The 23,054-nt window shown below is 45.8% G+C and overlaps 1 protein-coding gene across 1 annotated transcript in view; it reads right to left on the bottom strand.

Moving 5' to 3' along the window:
• Positions 1-3,032: 3,032 nt before the first annotated feature.
• LOC146855208 (glioma pathogenesis-related protein 1-like) overlaps positions 3,033-23,054 on the bottom strand; it is a 588,956-nt gene continuing 568,934 nt past the window's right edge. Inside the window, exons 5-6 of the mRNA XM_085652856.1 lie at positions 4,070-4,096; positions 3,033-3,921 (exon numbers count right to left, since the gene is read on the bottom strand). Of these exons, the coding sequence (XP_085508982.1) occupies positions 3,803-3,921; positions 4,070-4,096 (146 nt within the window). The 3' untranslated portion in view covers positions 3,033-3,802. The remainder of the gene's footprint in view (positions 3,922-4,069; positions 4,097-23,054) is intronic.

Raw genomic sequence — 23,054 nt, 5'->3', positions numbered from 1 at the left:
TCCGTGTCGATGGCAAAACGGGGATACTCCACTGCCCCTCAGGTGTAGCCTTCAACTCTCGGGATTCTGCAATCCACGGCGGTCTCTCTGTCAGGCCGCGGCCGCCATTTTAGGTCACCGCAGCCGGAGCGCATTCAGGAAAAAGAGTTGTTCCCCTCTCCACACTCCAGCCACCTATGTCGCCGAGGGACCTCCAGCAGGGACACCAGACATTCCCACACAGGATGAGCATTCAGGGGCCCCATCTGCACTTCAGGATCAATTGTAACGGAGGGAGGCCACTGAGGAGCTCTGAGGTCCGCTTCTGCTTACATTGGTGTCAAGCCACGCCCCCATGATACATACATCATGAGGGTCTGGTTTGGCCTTCTTTCTGCCACAACTATGGCATTTGTCATACAAAATTGGCATTTTATTCCACTAGAAAAATACTTTTCCTTTCAGAAAATGACAGTAAAACACTGGACATTTTAAAATCCGTCCAGAAAGGTGTTGTCAAATTCTGAGAGAAATGTTTTTAAGAATAAACCCAAAAAAAGCCCGAGATCAGTGCTCTAAGATCTTGTCACCAGCAGCCAGAAAAAAAACTGAGGTAACTGCCACCTAGTGGGCATGGTGGGATACTAGTGGGCTAAGAGCCTTGAAAGGCACAGTGGGCCAGATGCATCAACAATCCATTTTGCGATTTCCTAATTGCAAATTCTTGCGATTTGCAATTAGAAAATCTCTAAATGGAATGCCTGAAAGTGTGTTTAACACTTTCAGCGATTCCTAGCGGATCGAAAATGACCTACCTCATGAATATTAATGAGGTAGGTCGCAATTCGCGACCCCCTAGGAATCACAAAAATCACGGGGGTGGTGGCCTGCTCGGGTCAGCAGACCACTATGTCCGTAATTGCTTTTAAATAAAGCAATCTTTTTTTTGTTAAGCAGCCCGTTTTCCTTCAAGGAAAACGGGATGCTTTACAAAAGAGAAAATTAAAACTTTTCCTTTCATTTTCCAAGAGCAGGCAGTGGTCAGTGGGACCACTGCCTGCTCTTAGAAAATGCATTTACAGACATTCACAAAGGGGATTTGCGAATTGGTTACCAGCTACTTGAAGTAGGTGGTAAAATGCGAATGTTTTGCGACCACATTTCGGTCGCAAAACATTCATGAATACCGATGCAAATTCGGTATTAGGAAGGGACGCCCTTAACACGCCCCTTCCTAATAGCGAATTGCAAACCCATTTTGCAATTCGGTAATGGGTTACCGAATCGCAAAATAGGGTTTGCTGCATCAGAAAGGCATTTTTTGCGTTCTGCGAATCAGCCGTTTGCAAAGGCAAAAAATGCATGATGCATATGGCCCAGAGTCTCTTTTCATATTTGCAGAAATGCAGCTTATAAGCCTACACTGTCCTCTTCCTTCTTCAACATTTTCCTTAAAAAAATGAAATGGTTTGTGAATGAGCTTTTTAAGGACAAATAATGCAGCTCCTGCTAATTTTTCCTGTTCTTTGAATTCTATAATCCTTTTTTAAATGCAAATTAAAGCAATGGGACAATATTACCTTGCTTATAGGCTGCAAAACATTTTAATAAATTACGTACTTATCCTGGCCTTACTGAAGAAAGGCGAACATCTACACATAAGAATATATATTGTAAAGGAGTGGTCCATGATCCCTGTACGTCGGCAGGGCTATGCAGAAGCTAGCAAATAAGTCTCAATAAACCCACACAATATAAGCAATGGCTGGGCTCTAAGTCCACTTTACATTTTTAGTATGGGCCACAAGAGGGTTTTGCTGCAGGCAGCTAAAAGCTGTCTAGTAGGTAAGACCTAAAAAACAGTGGGATGCAATGTGTAACAGAGAGCATTACCTGACTCCCATGATAATATAGGTGTATTGGGGCTGGGCGGGAGCACTCTCTGGTGCTTTGAAGTCCTGCACTGGGGGCACACTTGGTGTCCCTGTGCATAGTCCAGTTCAAACCGGTTGCAGGGGCAACCTGCCCCTGCTCTGGCGCGAAACTACACAAAGGAAATGGGTGTAACCACCCCTTTTTCCAAACCCCCATAGATGGGTCCCTAGAGTATGTCCAACCCCCAAACTTGGTATAAGTATGGGAACCCAGTCCTTGCGACTTTAGATTACCCTGGACGAATCAGCTGCAATACGCATTTGAGACTATCGCAATTGAGCGCAAACCTCAACATAGTGACTGGGTATCATTTGTGTTAAACTTACAGTGAAAACCATGAAGATGAGATGTCTCCAAACTTTTAAGAAAGCTGAAAACTTTCATTTTTTACATGTTTTTCCTTTGGACTTTGAATGAAGGAAGCAACATGAAATCATTAACAAATGAACACTGGAGGATTATGGGACTAATAAAATGATTGAACAGGAGGGTCCATAGTTATGACTTTTGTGCCACAGGGCAGCACTTCACGTCTCCTTATTGCATGGCCCTGCATCACAGGGAAAGGGCAGGAATGCGCTGTGTTGATCCAATGGGCGCACGCCTGTCATTGCCCCTTGCGCTAGCGTCATTTTGGCAGGAGTGAGCACCATCCTGCACAAAAACAATCCTGAGATGCTTTTCCCCTTTCTATGTGTGCTATAGAATACACCACACGTAGAAAGAGTAAAGAACGAGGAAAAATAAAGATATTTCTCCTCATCATGCCTACCCTGGGGAGGCATATTATTTTGGTGCATTCCTATATTTGCAAAGTCTTGTAAATCTGGGGATGCATCAAAAAAACATAACACCCATGCAACGCCCATGGAACACCTACCCAAGGCAGACTAACGCAACACAGCGATTTGCGCTGTATTGCGTTACTCTATATTTTTGAAGCCACGCAAATTGGCTTTGCGTGGCTTCAAAAATATGACTTCAGGTATGTTTTCCTCTTGCAACAAGTTGCGTGGTGCAAGTACGGCGCAACCCGGGTCATAAATATGGCCCTAGGTTTATAAGACCACCTTTCATTTCCTGTGGCTAACAAAGCACTCAAACACTACTTTGGGTCGTACATTTTATGTGATTGTCACCTTTATTGATAAGAAAATACTTTAACATGTTCGTAACTGTTTTATATTGATAAATACGTAGCAATTAGGGGAGCAGTCATTCTGCTGGGCTGTGACAAATTGATTGACATTTACTTTCAGCTGGGATTTAGGCACTGTGAGCACTGTGAGCAAACATCTTTCATAGGACAAGTAACAAAAAAAAGTGGTAATAAATAAATGGTGCCATTTCCAAAATACGTTCGACGTCATGTACTCATTCAAACAATATTAGCCTACGCCATCGCGGGCACTCATTACAGCTGGGCTTCAAATCGGGGCCCTGGTTACGCAGCAGTTAACACAGGTACATGACAAATCCGAAACTGCGCACCTGATTTTGCTAATATTTTACAAACGGTTGTTGTTTTAGATTAGACCAGGTTTTTCTTGGAGTGACGCGAAAGGAGGACAAAGAAGGGATGCGGTGATTCACTGCAAAACCCGTGATACTCATTCGTGGAGTGAGGACTTTCAGGATTTCAAATTCCTCAGCATATTTAGCACATTTTGAAAAATGCGCTAATGACATTTAGGTGTCTGTGCAGAGGAAAGCCCGGCACCTGGAGCGGAGGAATGAAGGCAAAGCACAGCTGCATCCTATGTTAACAAATGACTGGGAAAACAACAGAAACAATAAAACATTGGTGTAAAGTAAATAACGTTATAACCATTGCATAAAGGAAACAGCGATACAGATGTGGCTGCAGGACAAGCTCATTCGGGTACAACTACATTAACAAAAGTATAACAAGAGGTATTAGGTGATGTAAAGAACAGCAGGGTTTTGATGGCACTCTTGAAGCCTTCCCATTTTCCACAGCCCAACCAGGTATCCAATCACGATATTCTACAATAAAATATACATGTTATTAATATTTATTCTTCGAAAAAGCTTTGTCTTTTTATCAGTGATCTAGTCTCAGTGTGTAAGACACACACCCACATGTAAACATTCTAAATGTCACTAAATAAAAAATATAAATTCAAATACATACGAACGACTGCATCACGATCAGCATTTCCTGCGGAAAAAGAAAATACGTGAGAATTGCTAGAAGTAATATAATGTCTGCTTATCCTACCACTAATCTGCAGAGTCCCTATATACATTGAAAAAAATGGAACAAACACTGGCAGATCTGGCTTTAATATGCTGATGCATGCAACCACATGCATGCAGAAATGCTGGTTGCATACACTGCATGCACAAATGGGGCTTAGAATAAAAAAGCAAGACGTATTGATGTTACCAATAATCGGGAAAAATAGCAAAAGTAATTGTTTTCACTAGAGAATGAATAGAGGAGATAAAGAATTGATTATGGCAAACTCTTTGATTAGTCAGTGTTTTTTCAAATGTAAAACAGTCCTTCATGCATTCCAATGGAACACTACCTAGAAGGGAGAATAAATGACCAAACAGCTAATTATATGAAGTGAGGATGTAGTACTCCTCTGAGTGGAGTATACGCCTACTTTATAAATAGTTTAATGAAAGGGTAACAATAGATCACGTGAACAGTTGTGATGTCAAGCCAGGCCTAATAATGGAAGGATTGCCAGAATTAAACTAAGGGGCACATTTACAAGGAAAAATCGGAGCACGGAGCAGAGCCAAATTTGGCAGCGCCATGCTCCAACATTTCCAAAATGAAGGGTCATGCCATATTTACCACAATACAGCGCACCTGTTAGAAATGGGATTTTTAGTAGGCTAGGGCATGTGTCAAAGCCAGGCAGAAACCACCACTCTAGTCAGGATAAGGGAGTCACACTCCTAAAATAACCCCTGCTCACCCCCTTTGAGCTTGGCACGAGCAGCCAGGCTTATCTTAGAGGCAGTGTGTAAAGCATTTGCACATAACCAACAGTAATATAGTGTAAGCACTACAAAAGGACACCACACCAGTTTAGAAAAATATCCAATATTTTTATATACTTAAGACCAGACCAAAAACGATTAAAAAAAATCCACAATACAGTACTTAAAAATCTTCGGTTATCAGAATATGCTTGAAAAACAGTTCCTTGATGTCGATAGCTCCGTCCGGGGCTATCACGGCGTCGTAAGCAAACAAATCCAAACAGTCCTGGCTGATCGCGGTGCTGCGGGCCAGCTACGGTGTCGGAAAGACCAGCAAACGGTACCTTTTAGAGATGCAGGGCATCGGGGACCTCTCGTTGAGCTTCCAAAAGCACCACGTCCACAGGCATCGGTTCCGGAGGCCGGTGCAGGAGTCGTTGGATCCCTCATAGTCCCAAGTGTTGCAGATCGATCTCCTCTCTGTTGGAGTCAGGAGCGCTGGCGTCGGTAGGTGTCGGGTGCTGCGGTGTCAGATGTCCTCAGGTCGCGGTGCGAGCAGCGGCTCTTGGCGGCATCAGATAACGTGGTCGGTGAGACCAGGGTCGCTGTGCGAGGTGATGGCGGTGCTCGTTGCGGTGCTGGCAGGTCACGGGGCAAGCAGCGCCGTCGTCGTTGCTGAAGCGCTGTCGTCAGCTGACGAACAGGAGTCAATGGTGCCAGCGTTGGTAGGCCAAGGCTGCGGTGTAGGATGAGGGCGGTGCGTCGTGTAACGTTACGAGCGGTGCGCTCGAACCACGGTGCAAGCAGTGGCATAGATTTCGTCGTGGAGTGGCGTTTGTAGGAGAGTAGGATCTGCTTCACATGGGTACCCCCACTTTTTGCTGGTGTTTCACTGTCTTTCGACCTTAGTCTGGCTGTGGCCGTGCTAATCAGGACCACAGCCTAGCTGCTTTCTCTCTAAAATGGTTTGCATGTACATTAGGTACATATCTAATTGGATTCTGGAATGCCTTATAAGCCCCTAGTATATGGTATACTATGTACCTAGGGCATAGGTACCTCAGAGGCCTACCAGGGGCTGAAGCATGTATTATGCCACCCCTGGGAAGCAGTCCAAAATGGCACCACAGGTCTACTACCAGGTCTACTACTGCAGCCTGGGTAAGGGTGTGCTTGCACCCCTTACAGTGGTATAGGCTACCTGTATCCACATATCTATACAGACACATGGAAACCTATAAGTCACACCTATGGCAGGCCTTGACAATCCTGAAGGCAGAGTGCTTGGTTTTGTGTGAGAGGGAGCCCAAGCATGAGCTGAGCCCCTCTGCAGCTTTCGGAAATACTTCCTTCTGGCTGTATTGTAATATAGCCATACCATATACTCTTAAGTGCATTATAACCTCGCGGTAAATGCTAACTTTGGAATGGCTGCATCAAAACATGCCATGTGTGGTGTCAAACATCTTGGAATACTACCCCCCCCCACCAGTTCTGGCGGCGGCGGTAGCATTCCACACTTCTAGAGGGAGAGACATGTTCACAGTGGTCTAACCCGGTAGGACTTTCCTGAGCCCTGGCATCACAAAATGGATGCCTCTGCCACAGACACAGGTCTGGCCACCTGCTGCTGACCGAAACTCCGGCAAGGGAGGCCTGGACAATAGGTTTCCTGTCGAAGGGAGGTGTAACCACCTCCCCAGACAGGCCGATGTGTATTGGGGCTGGGCGGGAGCACTCTCTGGTGCTTTGAAGTCCTGAACTGGGGGCACACTTGGTGTCCCTGTGCATAGTCCAGTTCAAACCGGTTGCAGGGGCAACCTGCCCCTGCTCTGGCGTGAAACTACACAAAGGAAATGGGTGTAACCACCCCTCTTTCCAAACCCCCATAGGTGGGTCCCTAGAGTATGTCCAACCCCCAAACTTAGTATAAGTATGGGAACCCAGTCCTTGCGACTTTATATTACCCTGGACGAAACTCTGCATCATATATCCTGGACCTTCGACGTTCTATCCTGACTAGAAGACTGAAGAAATCTCCCTTGGGGTCAAGGAGTGACTCCCCTGCTTGGCAGGCACCAAAGAAGCAACTGACCGGTCTGCATCGCTGAAGCTCCCGCTGGACGCCAAAGTCTTTGCATCAGCAGAGGTGGATTTCCAGACTTCCCCGAGGCTACCCTGAGTCCACAGTAAAGCTGAGGCCCGTGGCTATCGTGGGTGACGTGGAACCGTGACCCCTGGACACTGTGAACATTTGCAGCAACACTATCTTCCTGGTCCTTCTAGAAGTTGTGCATTGGGCTCCGAGTAGCCCCAGCCTTGAGCACCTCCTGCACCGAAGATTGTTGGCCTCCACTCCACGAGTGACCCCTGGGCCAGTTTCAAGTGTGACCGCGTGAGGCTCCTTCGTGATCATTAGCCCGTTGGCTAGCAGGTCCCCACGAAGGCAACTCCTTTTCTAATTGGGCTTTCCTGGTTGCTCCAGACGTGCCCTGACTTACCCTTGCTGGGTGAGTCCCTCAGACCTTGCTGGTCTGTACCGCAGTCCTTTCTCTAAATTCCAGTTGCCAAGGCTTGTTGGGTCCATTCTGGTCACCAATACCGCAGCACTCGACAAACATCGTGGGACAGCTCGAATCCAGCTCGTGGACATCATCGATGCTTCCTGGACCTCGTGGCTGAAGAGTAAAGGCACCCATCCACTCACCTGAAGCACCCGACATCTGTGGGTATTGGTCCATCCTGCCCTTGGTCACTGGCTAGTGACCCAGACTCTGTCCCATCTGCTTTCAGGTTCCTTCCATCCTAGATCCAGGCTTGGATCTCTTCGGACACTTCTCCTCTTCACGGCAGCAGCAGTTCTTTGCAGGCTTCCATTGCAATCAACGACGCGACCCGACACCAAAAGACACCTATGCACCCGGCTTCCCTGGGTGAGGTAACTCGAGTACTCCGGTGCTCTCGTGGGTGCTAGCCCTAGACCTTCTTAAGTCCAAAAGGGTTTGGTCCTGACTCGATTCTAAGTGTCCCTAATCTTTAAAATTCCAACCGCGACATTGCCCATAGAAGCTAACGGGAACCCGCGGTTGTGTTCACACACTGCATACAGTCCCCGTGGATCCCTTGCGTCACTACCTTGGGTGGTTCCTTGGGGTCCCAGCGATTCTACAGGCTCTAGGCCTTGTGCCTATCCCAGTCGTGGTTCTTATACCACTTTTTGGGTATAGGGTTTGGTACGCCCCTAGGGCCCAAATGTGTATTTGTGCTATTACTGTTGATTGCTAACTTGTAAATCAAGTACTTCGAACTCCAGTCTCATAAAGAGACTAGAGGGGTGTGTTTTATCCTAAATACATATATTTTGAATATATACCTGGTGTGGTTGTCCTTTCATTTGATCATTCAAGAGATTATAGACTGGTAAAACAAGCTGCTTTACATTCCTTCAAGACTTAGCCTGAAGGCTGCTCTGCATAGCTACCACTAGGATAGCTTTCAATAAAGGTTGTCTTTAACCATTCACCATAAGGGGTTGTTTGGACTGATACAAGGTACCCACTAGAACTAGTGGACAGCATATATCAGGCCACCTTCTCACATTGGTGTGCATCGTGTGGGATTCCAGCTTGCTATTGTTTTACCAGATTGATCAACTGAAAACCACTAAAGGTACGTAAGGTACATATAATATCACGTTTAGCTACAGTAAGTTCTACTAAACTTAGAGTTGTGTGTTAAGGGATAGCACACCCTTTCTACAACTCAAGAGAGTTTAGTAGGCCACACTAGTGTAGGTAGTGCAATACACCACACCACATTAGTAATGTCTAACCAGCCAGGAACCAGTGGGTCCCTACCAGGCACCAGTGAGCACCTTCCCTATAAATATGAGGATCTCTCCTTTGCTCAGCTTAGGGCCTTGTGTTCCATTGTGAAGCTGAAGACATGCAAAAGCCCATCCACCCAGCACCTCATAAAGATACTTAAGCTGGATAATATCACAGGGCCTAGTGGGCCTGATGGGGCAGGCAGTGTGGGTGGGGCAGCAGGTGAGGGTGGGCCTAGGGGTAGCAACTCCCCTGACCCTACCTCTAATGCTGATCAGACTGATGACAATGATCAGGATCTGGTGAACACAGCTCTCCTGGATGAGGATGAGGAGGATGACAATAATGCTCCTTCCTTTATTCCTCCAGGAAGACCTGAAAATAGGGCTAGAGGGGATAGATCTCTGTCAAGGGGATCTGCCCAGTCTAACTCCTCTATAGGAACCGCTGTCTCTTCTCACAGAGGGAGGAACACCTCCAAGGAGAGGAGAGATAGACTGCTGAAGTATGAGCAAGACAAGTTCAACCTCAGAAAGCAGCAGATGGCCTTAGAAAGGGAAGCCCTAGAGCTCTACAGAGCTAGTAAAAAGGAGGGACTAGAGTCCCTTGGTGGCAGCAATTTAGGTCTTATGATCATAGAAACATAATGCCTTGGAGAGGGCCTGTAAAGTACAGAAGGTCCCTCAATGTCAGTGGGCAACAATCTTATGGCTCTCCTTTGCAGACAAAGGTAGAGATAAGCTCCTCACTGTAAGAGAAGAGGATACTGATGATTACAAGGTCTTGAAAAGCGCACTGATAGATGGGTTTGGCCTAACCACTGAACAATACAGGTTAAAGTTCAGAGACACCCAAAAAGCACAAAATCAAGACTGGGTTGACTTTGTTGACTGTGCCGCTAAAGCTCTGGAACGTTGGTTATTAGGCAGTAAAGTGTGTGACTTCAAAGGATTGTACAATCTGATAATGAGGGAGCAGATTCTTAATAACTGTCAAAATCAGCTGTTGCACCAGTACCTGGTAGACTCTGATCTGACCTCTCCCCAAGAATTGGGAAAGAAGGCAGACAAATGGGTCAGAACCAGGGTGAGGCAGAGGGTACAGAACCAAGGTGGTGACCCAAAGAAGCAAGATTCCAAGAACTCTGACAAGGGTGGGTAAAGGGCAAAGACCAGAATTCTTCTCAAGGGCCCCAAAAATCTTCTTCTAATGGGGAGTCACAGTCAAGTAAGGGTAAAGGCCAAAAGAAACCTTGGTGCAAAATCTGTAAGCAGAAAACTCACTGGACCAGTGACTGCACCAAGGCCAAAGAAAATTCTCCAGCCCCCACCAATGCCCCTAAGGCACCTGCTCCCCCTAGTGCGGTTACAATTGGTGGTGGGAATACACAGAATAAGGGTGTAGTAGGGTTGACCCTGGGTTCTGAGATGGACTCTGGCCTAGTCAGAGTTCCAACTCAGGCAGTGCTTGTCTGTGATGGGGGCATGGATATGTCCCCCTGTGTGAGTCCCACTAACTTGGGCAAATACAGACAGCAGCCTATGGTTAATGGAGTAGAAGCTTGGACATTCAGGGACACAGGAGCAAGTGTCACAATGGTGACAAAAGATCTTGTGGATCCTGGGCAGATTATACTTGGTGAAATGTACCAAGTAACCAATGCTAGCAATGTCAGAACAGACATTCTCTGGCAGTTGTTAACTTCTCCTGGGGAGGGGTAACTGGACTTAAGAAGGTTGTGGTAAGTGCAGACCTACCAGTACAGTGCTTGCTTGGCAATGATCTAGAGACTTCAGCTTGGGCTGAAGTGGAGCTCAGGACACATGCAGAAAAGTTAGGGATCCCTGTACATGTCTTTGCTGTGACCAGGTCACAGGCTAAAATGTCTAAAACTGGACAGGCCCTGGATTCTGGAAAAGTGGACAAGGTGCCTCACAAGAGGAGGAGCAGTAGCGTTAAGGCAGATCCTTATAATTTTAATGCAAGTACAAACAGACTTGCTTCGGAGCAACCTACCCACTTGCTAATGCAATCACTGTACAATGGTTACTAACAGTGCATTAATAACATGTAAGCAGTATTATACAGTTTAGAAACCAGTAACTCTGGAACATCTCAATTTTCAAAGTAGCAGATTTAATCGTTGTTCAAAACATGATAACAGTGTGTTCCAAATAAATTATACAGAGGTCAGTAAAGTAATCAAATATATGCTAGCCCAATGCATTTCGGGCCTTAAGTCGGCCCTTCTTCAGGGGAAAATCTAAAAATGAATGAGAAAAAATGCAAACAATTTAACATGGACGTGTAGGCAACACATTTTCACAACAGTGTCAACATTACAGTTATAAGATAAAATTCTTAACCTAAAACTCAGAGAAAGCTGTTAACAAAAAGAAAGCAACCTGCTCAAAATGCCCAGAAAGAACCAATCACCCTGTGTGTGAAGATTTTATTCAAATGTACGTGCTAGCTGTATGAAACAGAAAAAAACAGAAAAAACAGCGGAATGCAAGGTACCTGATTATCAAATACTCGAACTCTCTGTGGACAAAAAAAACAGTAGCTTCATAAAACAAGAGAAGCTAAACAACCAGGTAAAACTAAATCACAATACGGGTCTTCCTTCTCCACTGACCTTAATTCTTCAAAGTATCCTCGTACGTTAAAGTGATTATACACGAATACCGTAACACTCAAGATTCCGACAAAAATGAAAACAACTGATTACCGTCCCGGTAAACAAAAACAAATCACCTAAGACTACTCGTATTCACACCTCGAACTATCGCTCACCTTCTCAACGTCTCCTTGGTGGAGCTGGAAAAAGACGAACCATTCACTGCTCAACACGAATCCCGGGTAGATAACCAAAGTAAACATAGCGTCTTCCATATAAGGACCAGACGTTTACACCAGCGAAGAGGGACTCTACTTCCCACTCGTCGTAACAAATGACCGCCATTTTGAAACGGGAAAAAAAACCTTGATATCCGCGTGATAGAACGCCGTACTAACGAACCAAAAAATGAACATCCGACGAATAAAGGGGAGTATGTCTGGAAGAAAGGTGCTCAATGTTTAGAAAAAGTGGAACAAAAATAAAGATAAGAAAAAAAGAGTAAACCCATAAGGTTGAAATACTTTCTCAGTTTAGGATAATAACCGAAATGATGACAAGCAGCCTTCATGTCTCTGCAATGAGCAATACAATATATTTACAGAAAACACCCTAGATCTATTTTATCATTGATCCCATGGGGATCTTGTGTGTTCAATCTCCTTATCCAGAAGATCTCCCTTTGTAAGAGTGTTTTGGTTACATTTTTGCCAGGGGTCGGGGCCATCATCTCAATAACTTGAAATTTGAGTTGGGATATGGAATGTTTGTTAGTATTCCAATGAACCGCTAGGCTACTTTTGGGATTTGCATTACGGATTGTGCTTTTATGTTCCGAAATTCGAATTTTGACCTTCCTTTCGGTTTTCCCTATGTAGAGCAATCCACACGGGCATTTTATGGCATAAATCAGATTAATCGAATCACAAGTGGAGTTGTGTCTTAGTTTGATGGTTTCTCCAGTGGAGGGGTGATGAACAACGTTCCCAGTAATTACGTTACGCAATTATGGCACCGTTGTGTGCCTTTGCACTCAATTTCATTGATGGTCGAAGAAATAGAAAGGATTTCTTTAATATTTCTCGATCTTTTATACGCAAACAGAGGTTTCTCGTGAAATAAATTCTCAAAGTCTGCTTCATTTTGTAGCAAGTCCCATCGATTCAAGACAATCTTTTTGATTTGTCTAGAGCTGGTCGAATATGTTGACACAAAAACTTGTCTGGTAGATTTCTTCTTGATTTGAGTCTGCAGTAAATCTTCTCTGGTTCTTTGAGTGTTTTTTTGGGTAGCTTCATTAAGAATATTCTGAGGATACCCTTTTGATGAGTACCTGTAGGTCATGTTGACAATATTTTCATGAAAAGATAGTTCAGTGGAGCAAATTCTTTTGGCGCGTAAAAATTGAGAATATGGAAGGTTGTACAGTAAGTTCTGTGGGTGGAAACTGGTGAATGATAACGCGTTGTTCTTATCTGTAGGTTTATGAAAAATTTCGGTGTGAATAAGACCATCTACTGTCTTAACTTGTACATCCAAAAATGGTAGTGTATGTTCGTCAATGGTGCTTGTCAATTGAATATGTTCATCCTTTAAATTTAGTTGAATAATCTTTTCTTTCAAAAAATCCGGACTGTTTTTCCACATTATGAAAATATCATCAATGTACCTTACATACATCAAAAGATTGTCTGTCCATTCATTGTCGCTGTAGATGTACTGGTCCTCAAAATAGGCCATGTAGGTGTTCGCGGGTGCCCCCGCAAAACCCATAGATGTGCCTTTGAGTTGCAAATAAAAATGATTGTTCCACTCAAAATAACTATGATGTAAACAAAAATGTAACATTTCTAGCAGGAAAACTTTGTCAGCTCTAAGAGTAGTTTGTTTGAGTAGTGCCCATTCTACCGCTTCCATCCCTCCCTCGTGGGGGATGGAGGTGTATAAGGATTTCACATCTAATGTGCACAGTACAGTGTCGTTGGTGATCTAGATGTTTTGTAACTTTTGTAGGAAATGAGTATTATCTTTTATGTAGGATGTCCATTCTTGGACGAAAGGTTGAAGAAAATGGTCAATATATTGTCCAATGGGTTCGAAAATGGTCCCGCACCCTGTAACAATGGGCCTAAATGGTGGATCCAAAAGATCTTTATGGATCTTCGGCAGCATATACAATCCTGGTCTTCTCGGATTTTCTTTAGTTAGAAACAATCTAGTGTTGTCTGTGATCCATCCCATATCTTTGGCTTTGGTAAGAATGGTATTCAGAGTGACTGATACTTGATCTGTAGGATCTTTGTCCAGAAGAAGATAAGTATGAGAATCAGAGATATGTTCAATAACTTTTTTGTTATAGAAAGATTGATCCATAACTACAATAGCTCCTCCCTTATCAGCTTTTTGGATGATGGTATCCATGTCATTCGCAAGTGTTTTCAAAATGGATTGTTCATGTTTGGTGAGGTTATTCTTGGTTTGTCGTTTGACATTGATCTTGGAGAGGTCATTTCTCACGAGATTCTCGAAGGCGTCTAAAATTTTATGTGAGATCGGTGCTTGGAAAGTAGACTTACGTTTAAACTCTTCAAATTCACCAACTACATAGTCAGATTCACTGGTGTTAAATGTAGAAAAAAAGTATTTTAGTCGTAGGACCCGCATAAATCTAAACAACATAACCTCATTCTCCAGTGTAGTTGTTTGATATGTGGGAACATATCCCAATCCCTTGTTTAAAACCTTGATTTGTTGTTTCGATAATTCTTTGGAAGACATATTAACCACTAAGTTGTTTTCTGACTCCTCAAATTTTGTTTGGATTTTTCTTTTGCTTCTCCGGGTTTTCCTATTGTTTTTCCGGGTGGTAAGTTGCTGTTTGTAACCTGGGCCAAAAAAGATTTTGATGTGGAGGGACGTTCTTCTGTACCTTCAGTATGTCTTGTTTGAATCTTTTCACGAGGTTTGTCTGGATTTGGCGGTGGTCTATTGATATTCGTATCCGTATCTGTGGCCAAACTCTCTTCAGATGAAACATTGGGATTCTTCTTAAAAAATACCCTGCGTTGGGCATATACTTCCGCCCACGTATATACCTCGTTTAATTTGTAATCCAAAGTATCCCTTTTATATTTCCTCAGTTTTCTCTCTTGTATCTCTTTGGAATAGTTGTCTAGTTTTTTATTCATTTCCTCCAGATCTTTGTTCCAATCTTCTGTTTCCATTCTAGCTTCAATGTCAATTTGAATTCGATTCCCCCGGGTCTGTCCAGACAGCCAGCCCCTTTTCGGAAGCACCCCTAATAATATCTAGTTCTATATTTCTAAAATAGAGTGCCTTTCTCCCCTTCATATTTAAGGCAGATCCTTCCCACCTGACTCAGAATGCTGATCAGTCTCCTCAGGGAGATGATCTTGAGCCTGAAGAAGGAAATGTCCCAGAGGAGCTTGAACCTGACCAGGTTGAGTTATTGGGGACAGGGGGCCCTTCCAGGTCTGATCTGAGCCAGGAGCAGAAAACCTGCCCCTCTCTTGAACCCCTCAGAAAGCAAGCTGCAGATGAGGCTGCTGGGAATGCTAGTGGCACCCATAAAGGGTTTTGGGATGATGGACTCCTATATTCAGAGAGTAGAGACCCCAAGCCTGGTGCATCCAGGAGGTTGGTTATACCTCTGAAGTTTAGGGGTTTCCTATTGTCACTAGCCCATGATATTCCCCTAGCAGGACACCAAGGCCAGAACAAGACTTGGGACAGAATTGTCCCTCACTTTCACTGGCCCCACATGTCTGAGGACACAAATGAGTTTTGTCGCTCCTGTGTAACCTGCCAAGCCAGTGGCAAAGCAGGTGGCACTACAAAGGCCCCCCTGATACCACTACCTGTGGTGGGGGTGCCCTTTGAAAGGGTAGGGATTGACATTATTGCTCCCATGGAACCCCAAACAGCATCTGGGCACAGATTTATACTGGTGGTGGTGGATCATGCCACCAGGTATCCAGAGGCAATTGCCCTAAAGACCACTACAGCACCTGTAGTGGCAAGAGCTCTCTTGAGTGTGTTCTCAAGAGTAGGCTTTCCTAAGGAGGTAGTATCTGACAGGGATGCAAACTTCATGTCTAGTTACTTGACTGCTATGTGGAAGGATTGTGGCATGAACTACAAGTTCACCACAGCCTATCACCCACAATGCAAAGGTTTAGCTGAGAGATTCAACAAAACCATAACGGGCATGATTAATGGACTCCCAGAGAAGCTTAGGCGAAAATGGGACCTACTCTTGCCCTGCCTTTCATTTGCATACAGGGAGGTGCCTCAAAAGGGGGTTGGTTACAGCCCATTTGAACTTTTGTTTGGTCACCCTGTCAGGGGTCCATTGTGTTTGGTGAAGGAAGGATGGGAGTTACCTCTCAAGCCCCCAAAGCAAGACATAGTGGACTATGTACTTGGTCTCCGCTCCAGGATGGCTGAGTACATGAAAAAGGCAAACAAAAACCTTGAGGTTAGCTAGGAACTGCAAAAAGCCTGGCATGACCAAAAGGCTGTGCTGACTGTTTACCAGCCAGGACAGAAGGTGTGGGTGTTGTAGGCTGTGGCCCCAGCAGCCCTCTAGGACAAATGGAGTGGCCCCCATACAATTGTTGAACAGAAAGGGGATGTTACCTACATGGTAGACCTTGGAACCCCTAGGAGTCCCCATAGGGTACTTCACGTCAACAGCCTAAAACCATATGTTGGCAGGGCAGACATGGGCTTGCTCATGGCTACTGGTGAAGAACAGGAAGAAGAGAGTGACCCACTCCCTGACCTGCTTTCTCATAACCCTGATGATGGGTCAGTTTATGGTGTAGCCTTGGCAGGCAGCCTCACTGCCCAGCAGCAAACTGACTGCAGAAACCTTCCCAGCCAGTTTAGACATATGCTTTCTCTGACTCCAAGTGAGACCACCTGGTGAACTCATGAAGTGGTCACTGGGGACAGTCTACATGTGAAGAATAAGATCTACAGGCAACCTGACCATGTCAGGGACTGTATAAGGACAGAAGTCCAAAAGATGTTGGATCTGGGTGTGATTGAGCCCTCAGTTAGCCCTTGGGCTAGCCCAGTAGTCCTGGTACCTAAACCTCACACACCAGTGGTGGCAAAAGTGAGATGAGGTTTTGTGTAGACTAAAGTGGTCTCAATGCAGTCACTAGGACGGATGTTCATCCCATCCTTAGGGCAGATGAGCTAATAGATACTCTGGTCTCAGCCAAGTTTCTAAGCACATTTGACCTAACAGCTGGCTACTGGCAGATCAGGCTAGCTGATGATGCAAAGCCCAAAACAGCATTTTCTACCCCTAGTGGGCACTATCAATTTGTGGTAGTGCCCTTTGGTTTGAAGAATGCACCTGCCACATTCCAAAGGTTGGTGAATCAAGTCCTTACAGGCCTGGAAGACTTTAGTGTAGCATATCTAGATGATATTGCTGTCTTTAGCTCCATCTGGGAGGATCACATGGTCCACCTGAGGAATGTTTTGGAAGCCCTGGAAAAAGCAGGCCTAACTATCAAGGCTACTAAGTGCCAGATAGGGCAGAGTCAGGTTGTATACCTGGGCCACCTTTTAGGTGGAGGCTAGGTTCAACCATTGCAGAGCAAAATCCAGACCATAATGGAATGGATTGCTCCAACTACCCAGACTCAGGTGAGAGCCTTCTAAGGCCCGACTGGGTACTATAGGAGATTTGTAAAAGGGTATGGATAAATAGTGACACACTTGAATTACTTAACTTCTAAAAAGATGCCCAAAAAGGTTCAGTGGACAGCTAGCTGTCAAAAGGCATTTGATGACCTGAAGCAGGCCATGTGCACTGCTCCCATTCTGCAGAGTCATGACTACTCCAAGAAGTTCATTGTCCAAACAGATGCATCTGAATTGGGGATAGGGGCTGTACTGTCACAATTGAATGATGAAGGTCAGGATCAGCCAGTAGCTTTCATAAGCAGAAGGCTGACCCCTAGAGAGAAACGTTGGTCAGCCATTGAGAGGGAAGCCTTTGCTGTGGTTTGGGCTCTGAAGAAGTTGAGTCCAAACTTGTTTGGTACTCACTTCCTTGTTCAGACAGACCATAAGCCCATCTTATGGCTAAAACAAATGAAGGGTGAAAACCCCAAACTGCTTAGGTGGTCCATTTCCCTACAGGGGATTGACTTTACAGTGGAACATAGACCTGGGAGTAACCATGCCAATGCAGATGGACTCTCTAGGTATTTCCACTTACAACATGTAGACTCAACTGGTCAAGGTTAGTTTAATGTCCCTACACATGAGGGGGGGGGTTGAGTAGGAGAGTAGGATCTGCTTCACATGGGTACTCCCACTTTTTGCTGGTGTTTCACTGTTTTTAGACCTTAGTCTGTCTGTGGCCCTGCTAATCAGGACCACAGCCTAGCTGCTTCCTCTCTAAAATGGTTTGCATGTACATCAGGTACATATCTAATTGGATTCTGGAGTGCCTTATAAGCCCCTAGTATATGGTATACTATGCTCCTAGGGCATAGGTACCTCAGAGGTCTACCAGGGGATGAAGCATGTATTATGCCACCCCGGGAAGCACTCCAAAATGGCACCACAGGTCTGCTACTGTAGCCTGGGTAAGGGTGTGCTTGCACCCTTTACAGTGGTATAGGCTACCTATATCCACCTATCTATACAGACACATAGAAACCTATAAGTCACTCCTATGGCAGGCATTGACAATCCTGAAGGCAGAGTGCTTGGTTTTGTGTGAGAAGGTGCCCAAGCATGAGCTCCTCTGCAGCTTTCGTAAATACTTCCTTATGGCTGTTCTGTGATACAGCCATACCACATACTCTTAAGTGCATTATAACCTCGCGGTAAATGCTAACTTTGGAATGGCTGCATCAAAACATGTCGTGTTTGGTGTCAAACATCTTGGAATACTACCCCCCCGCCAGTTCTGGCGGGGGGCGGTAGCATTCCCCCCTTCTAGAGGGAGAGACATGTTCACACTGGTCAAACCCGGAAGGATTTTCCTGAGCCCTGGCATCACAAAATGGATGCCTCTGCCACAGACACTGGTCTGGCCTCCTGCTGCTGACCGAAACTCCGGCAGGGGAGGCCTGGACAATAGGTTTCCTGTCGAAGGGAGGTGTAACCACCTCCCCAGACAGGCCGATGTGTATTGGGGCTGGGCGGGAGCACTCTCTGGTGCTTTGAAGTCCTGCACTGGGGGCACACTTGGTGTCCCTGTGCATAGTCCAGTTCAAACCGGTTGCAGGGGCTACCTGCCCCTGCTCTGGTGCGAAACTGGACAAAGGAAATGGGTGTAACCACCCCTCTTTCCAAACCCTCCCATAGGTGGGTCCCTAGAGTATGTCCAACCCCCAAACTTAGTATAAGTATGGGAACTCAGTCCTTGCGACTTTAGATTACCCTGGACGAAACTCTGCATCATATATCCTGGACCTTCAATGTTGTATCCTGACTAGAAGACTGAAGAAATCTCCCTTGGGGTCAAGGAGTGACTCCCCTGCTTGGCAAGCACCAAAGAAGCAACTGACCGGTCTGCATCGCTGAAGCTCCCACCGGACGCCAAAGTCTTTGCATCACCAAAGGTGGATTTCCAGACTTCCCCGAGGCTACCCTGAGTCCACAGAAAAGCTGAGGCCCGTGGCTATTGTGGGTGTCGTGGAACAGTGACCCCTGGACACCGTGAACTTTTGCAGTAACACTATCTTTCTGGTCCTCCTCGAAGTTGGGCTTTGGGCTCCAAGTAGCCCCAGCCTTGAGCACCTCCTGCACCGAAGATTGTTGGCCTCCACTCCACGAGTGACCCGTGGGCCAGTTTCAAGTGCGACCGCTCGAGGCTCCTTCGCGATCAGAAGCCCGTTGGCTAGCAGGTTCCCACGAAGGCAACTCCTCTTCTAATTGGGCTTTCCTGGTTGATCCAGATGTGCCCTGACTTACCCTCACTGTGTGAGTCCCTCAGACCTTGCTGGTCTGCACCGCAGTCCTTTCTCTAAATTCCAGTGACTTGCAGTTGCCAAGGCTTGTTGGGTCCATTCTGGTCGCCAACACCGCAGCACTCAACAGACTTCGTGGGACAGCTCGAATCCAGCTCGTGGACTTCGTCAATGCCTCCTGGACCTCATGGCTGAAGAGTCAAGACACCCATCCACTCACCTGAAGCACCCGACATCTGTGGGTATTGGTCCATCCTGTCCTTGGTCACTGGCTAGTGACCCAGACTCTGTCCCCTCTGCTTTCAGGTTCCTTCCATCCTAGATCCAGGCTTGGATCTCTTCAGACACTTCTCCTCTGCAAGGCAGCAGCAGTTCTTTGCAGGCTTCCATTGCAAACGACGACGCAACCCGACACCAAAAGACACCTATGCACCCGGCTTCCCTCGGTGAGGTAACTCGAGTACTCTGGTGCTCTCGTGGGTGCTAGCCCTAGAACTTCTTAAGTCCAAAAGGGTTTGGTCCTGACTCGATTCTAAGTGTCCCTAATCTTTAAAATTCCAACCGCGACATTGCCCATAGAAGCTAACGGGAACCCACGGTTGTGTTCACACACTGCATACAGTCCCCGTTGGTCCCCTGCGTTACTACCTTGGGTGGTTCCTTGGGGTCCCAGCGATTCTACAGGCTCTAGGTCTTGTTTCTATCCCATTCGTGGTTCTTATACCACTTTTTTGGTATATGGTTTTGTACGCCCCTAGGGCCCAAACGTGTATTTGTGCTATTACTATTGATTGCTAACTTGTAAATTAAGTACTTCGAACTCCAGTCTCATAAAGAGACTAGAGGGTTGTGTTTTATCCTAAATACATATATTTTGAATATATACCTGGTGTGGTTGTCCTTTCATTTGATCATTCAAGAGATTATAGACTGGTAAAACAAGCTGCTTTACATTCAGACTTAGCCTGAAGGCTGCTCTGCATAGCTACCACTAGGATAGCTTTCAATAAAGGTTGTCTTTAACCATTCACCATAAGCGGTTGTTTGAACTGATACAAGGTACCCACTAGAACTAGTGGACAGCATATATCAGGCCACCTTCTCACAGCGTTGTCCGGGATACCAACGCGTCGTCATGAAGCGAGGCAGTGCGGAGTACAGTGCCCACAGTGTGTGCAGCGGCTCGGTGGCGGAGTCAGTAGGTGTTGTCGGTGAGACCAGGGTCACAGTGCGGCATTGCGGCGGTGCCCTCTGCGGTGCCTTCAGGACACGGACTCGGTAGCGTTGTTGTCGACGTCGTCGGGTTGCGTCTTCTGGTGCAGCACAAAACACACAGTCCCTAGTGCTGAGGACAGAGGAGCTTGAAGTCATTGCTGTTCCTGAGACTTCTTGAACAGGGGTTAAGCTCTACCTCAAGCCCTTAGAGAAACTCACAAAAGTAGATTGCAGAAAGTCCAGTACAGTCCTTTCACTGCCCAAGATAGAAGCAGCCACTGCAGGCCAACACAGCAATGCACACAGCAATGTGGTAGTTCCTCCTCACAGCTTCTCCAGCTCTTCTTCTTGGCAGTCTTCTTGGTTCAAAAGAGTTCTAAAGTTCAGGGGTATGAGCCCCAATAGTTATATCCCCAAATCCTTTGATCTCTTAGGCAGAGAGTGTCTGTACCCAGCCAGAACCAGTTCTTCTTTCTCTGGTGTGACTTCCTGGCTGGAGGTGGAGACGGCATGGTCAGAGGCAGATCAGGCCCTTTGAGGTGCAAGGAAATCTCCTCCCCTTTCCCCAATTGCAGCCCGGGTCTATTCAGCCCTTTCCTGACCCACCTAGACTATCTGGAGCCACTCCTGCTCCCCAGCCTTCTGTCATCCAAAACCCAGACAGGCAATCCACATTCCAGCAGAGGCACACAGGATGACTGAGCAACAAAATACCTAATTTCTAAAAGTGGTATTTTCAAACACAATGTAAAAATTCACCTTCATTAAAAGATGCATCTTTAGATTCTGAGTTCCGGCATACTAAACTTTATTTTCCTACCTAATTCCCCGGGCCAGTTATGTTTATAAGATGTTATAAACAAACTCCCCTTTCTGTCCTATGGGGAACAGGTAGCCTTGCAATAGCGAAAAACAAAATTAGTCGTAATTCACTATCAGGACATGCCACACACACCAGGGCATGTCCTACCTTTCACATACACTGCACCCTGCAGACAGGGGTACCTTGGGCCTACCTTAGGGGTGGCTGACATGTAAGAAAAGGGAAGGTGAGGGACTGGCAAGTGTGTGCACTGGCTAAGTCGACATGGCAGTTACAAACTGAGCGCAGACTCGGCAATGGCGGGTCTGAGGTAGCTTTTCCAGGCTACTCACATGGGTGGCACAATCAGTGCTGCTGGCTTACTAGTAGCATTTGATTTACAGGCCCTGGCACACTCAGTGCACTTTACAAGGGACTAACAAGTAAATCAAATTTCCAATCATGGAAACACCAATCCATAACACAATTTACCACAGGAGCACTTGCACTTTACCACTGATCAGTAGTGAGAAAAGTGCGCAGACACACTACACCAGCAAAAACAGAGTCAAAACCCGGAGGTCAGAAAGCAAAAACTCAGGGGAAACACGCCAAAAGATCCCAAGCCTAACAGCACCCCTGTGTTTTTGCTAGCGTTGGTGCTAAAATTAGCTGCCGAGCGCCAATCAGGCACCCTTGCACCACTGTGCAAGAGTGACTGTGTTGCAAGGAATGATTGTTTATGTTACGTTACATTATTTTGATTTGATATCGCAAATGAATCACCCCAAAAAAGGTATCTCCGCACAGCAGAAGGTCACTATAACAGGGACAGAAACAGCAGAGTTAAAATAGAAAGGTTTTCAATAATTTCTTACATTTGGTGTATTCAGAGCACTTGAGAATACAGAAAGATAACCAATTCCAGGAGGTAGGGGCCAAATAAGAGAGGGGTTTGTCTCCACACCTGAAACGTTGCGGGGAATATTAAGTAGCTCTTTGTCCATAGAATGTAAATTCCTGACAGGGAGATATACTTTAAGGTTTTAGTGTAGGTATCTTGGTCCTTTCTCCACTAAAGCTCTGTGGGTGATGCAGCAGATCTTGAATATAATTCTCTTTCTGACCGGTAGCTGCCCTTAAAAGTGGGAGTGATGCAGATCTGGAAGGAAGATTAAAAATCAGTCTTGCAGCGTGTTCTACATGACCTGTAATTTAGAGAGCAGGGTCTCGTTCGCAGGAGCCAGAAGATCATCACCATAGTCAAGCCTGCTGACAAGAGCCTGTACCAGGGTTTTCCTAGCCCCAAGCGGTAGAAAAGGCAACGCTTTCCTTAGGAGCTGTGTTAGACTTGGCTTTTTCAGTGGGTTTATCCCCAGACGTTTTGCTTTTTAGCCTCCTGTTTTTGACCATGTGTTTGTTGGTGTTAGGGTTCTGGGCACTTTACCACTGCTGATAATTGCTAAAATGCATATGCTCTATGTGTAAATTATTATTGTGGATTGGTGTTTCCATGATTGGCTTATTTGATTTACTACTAAGTCCCTAGTATAGTGAACTGTGTATGTCCAGGGCCTGTAAATCAAATGCTGCTAGTGGACCTGCAGCGCTTATTGTGACACTCATACAAGGAGCCTTTCAAAGGGTTCTCAAACCTGCTACTGCTGTGTCTGCGTGCAGTTTCTACTGCCATGTCGACCTGGCAAGTGCATCCACTTTCCAGGCCCTAACCTTTCCTTTTATTA

This window comes from Triturus cristatus, chromosome 4_1 (assembly GCF_964204655.1).
Source record: "Triturus cristatus chromosome 4_1, aTriCri1.1, whole genome shotgun sequence".
NCBI classification, from domain to species: Eukaryota; Metazoa; Chordata; class Amphibia; order Caudata; family Salamandridae; genus Triturus; species Triturus cristatus.
This window is presented reverse-complemented; position numbering and strand designations above follow the sequence as displayed.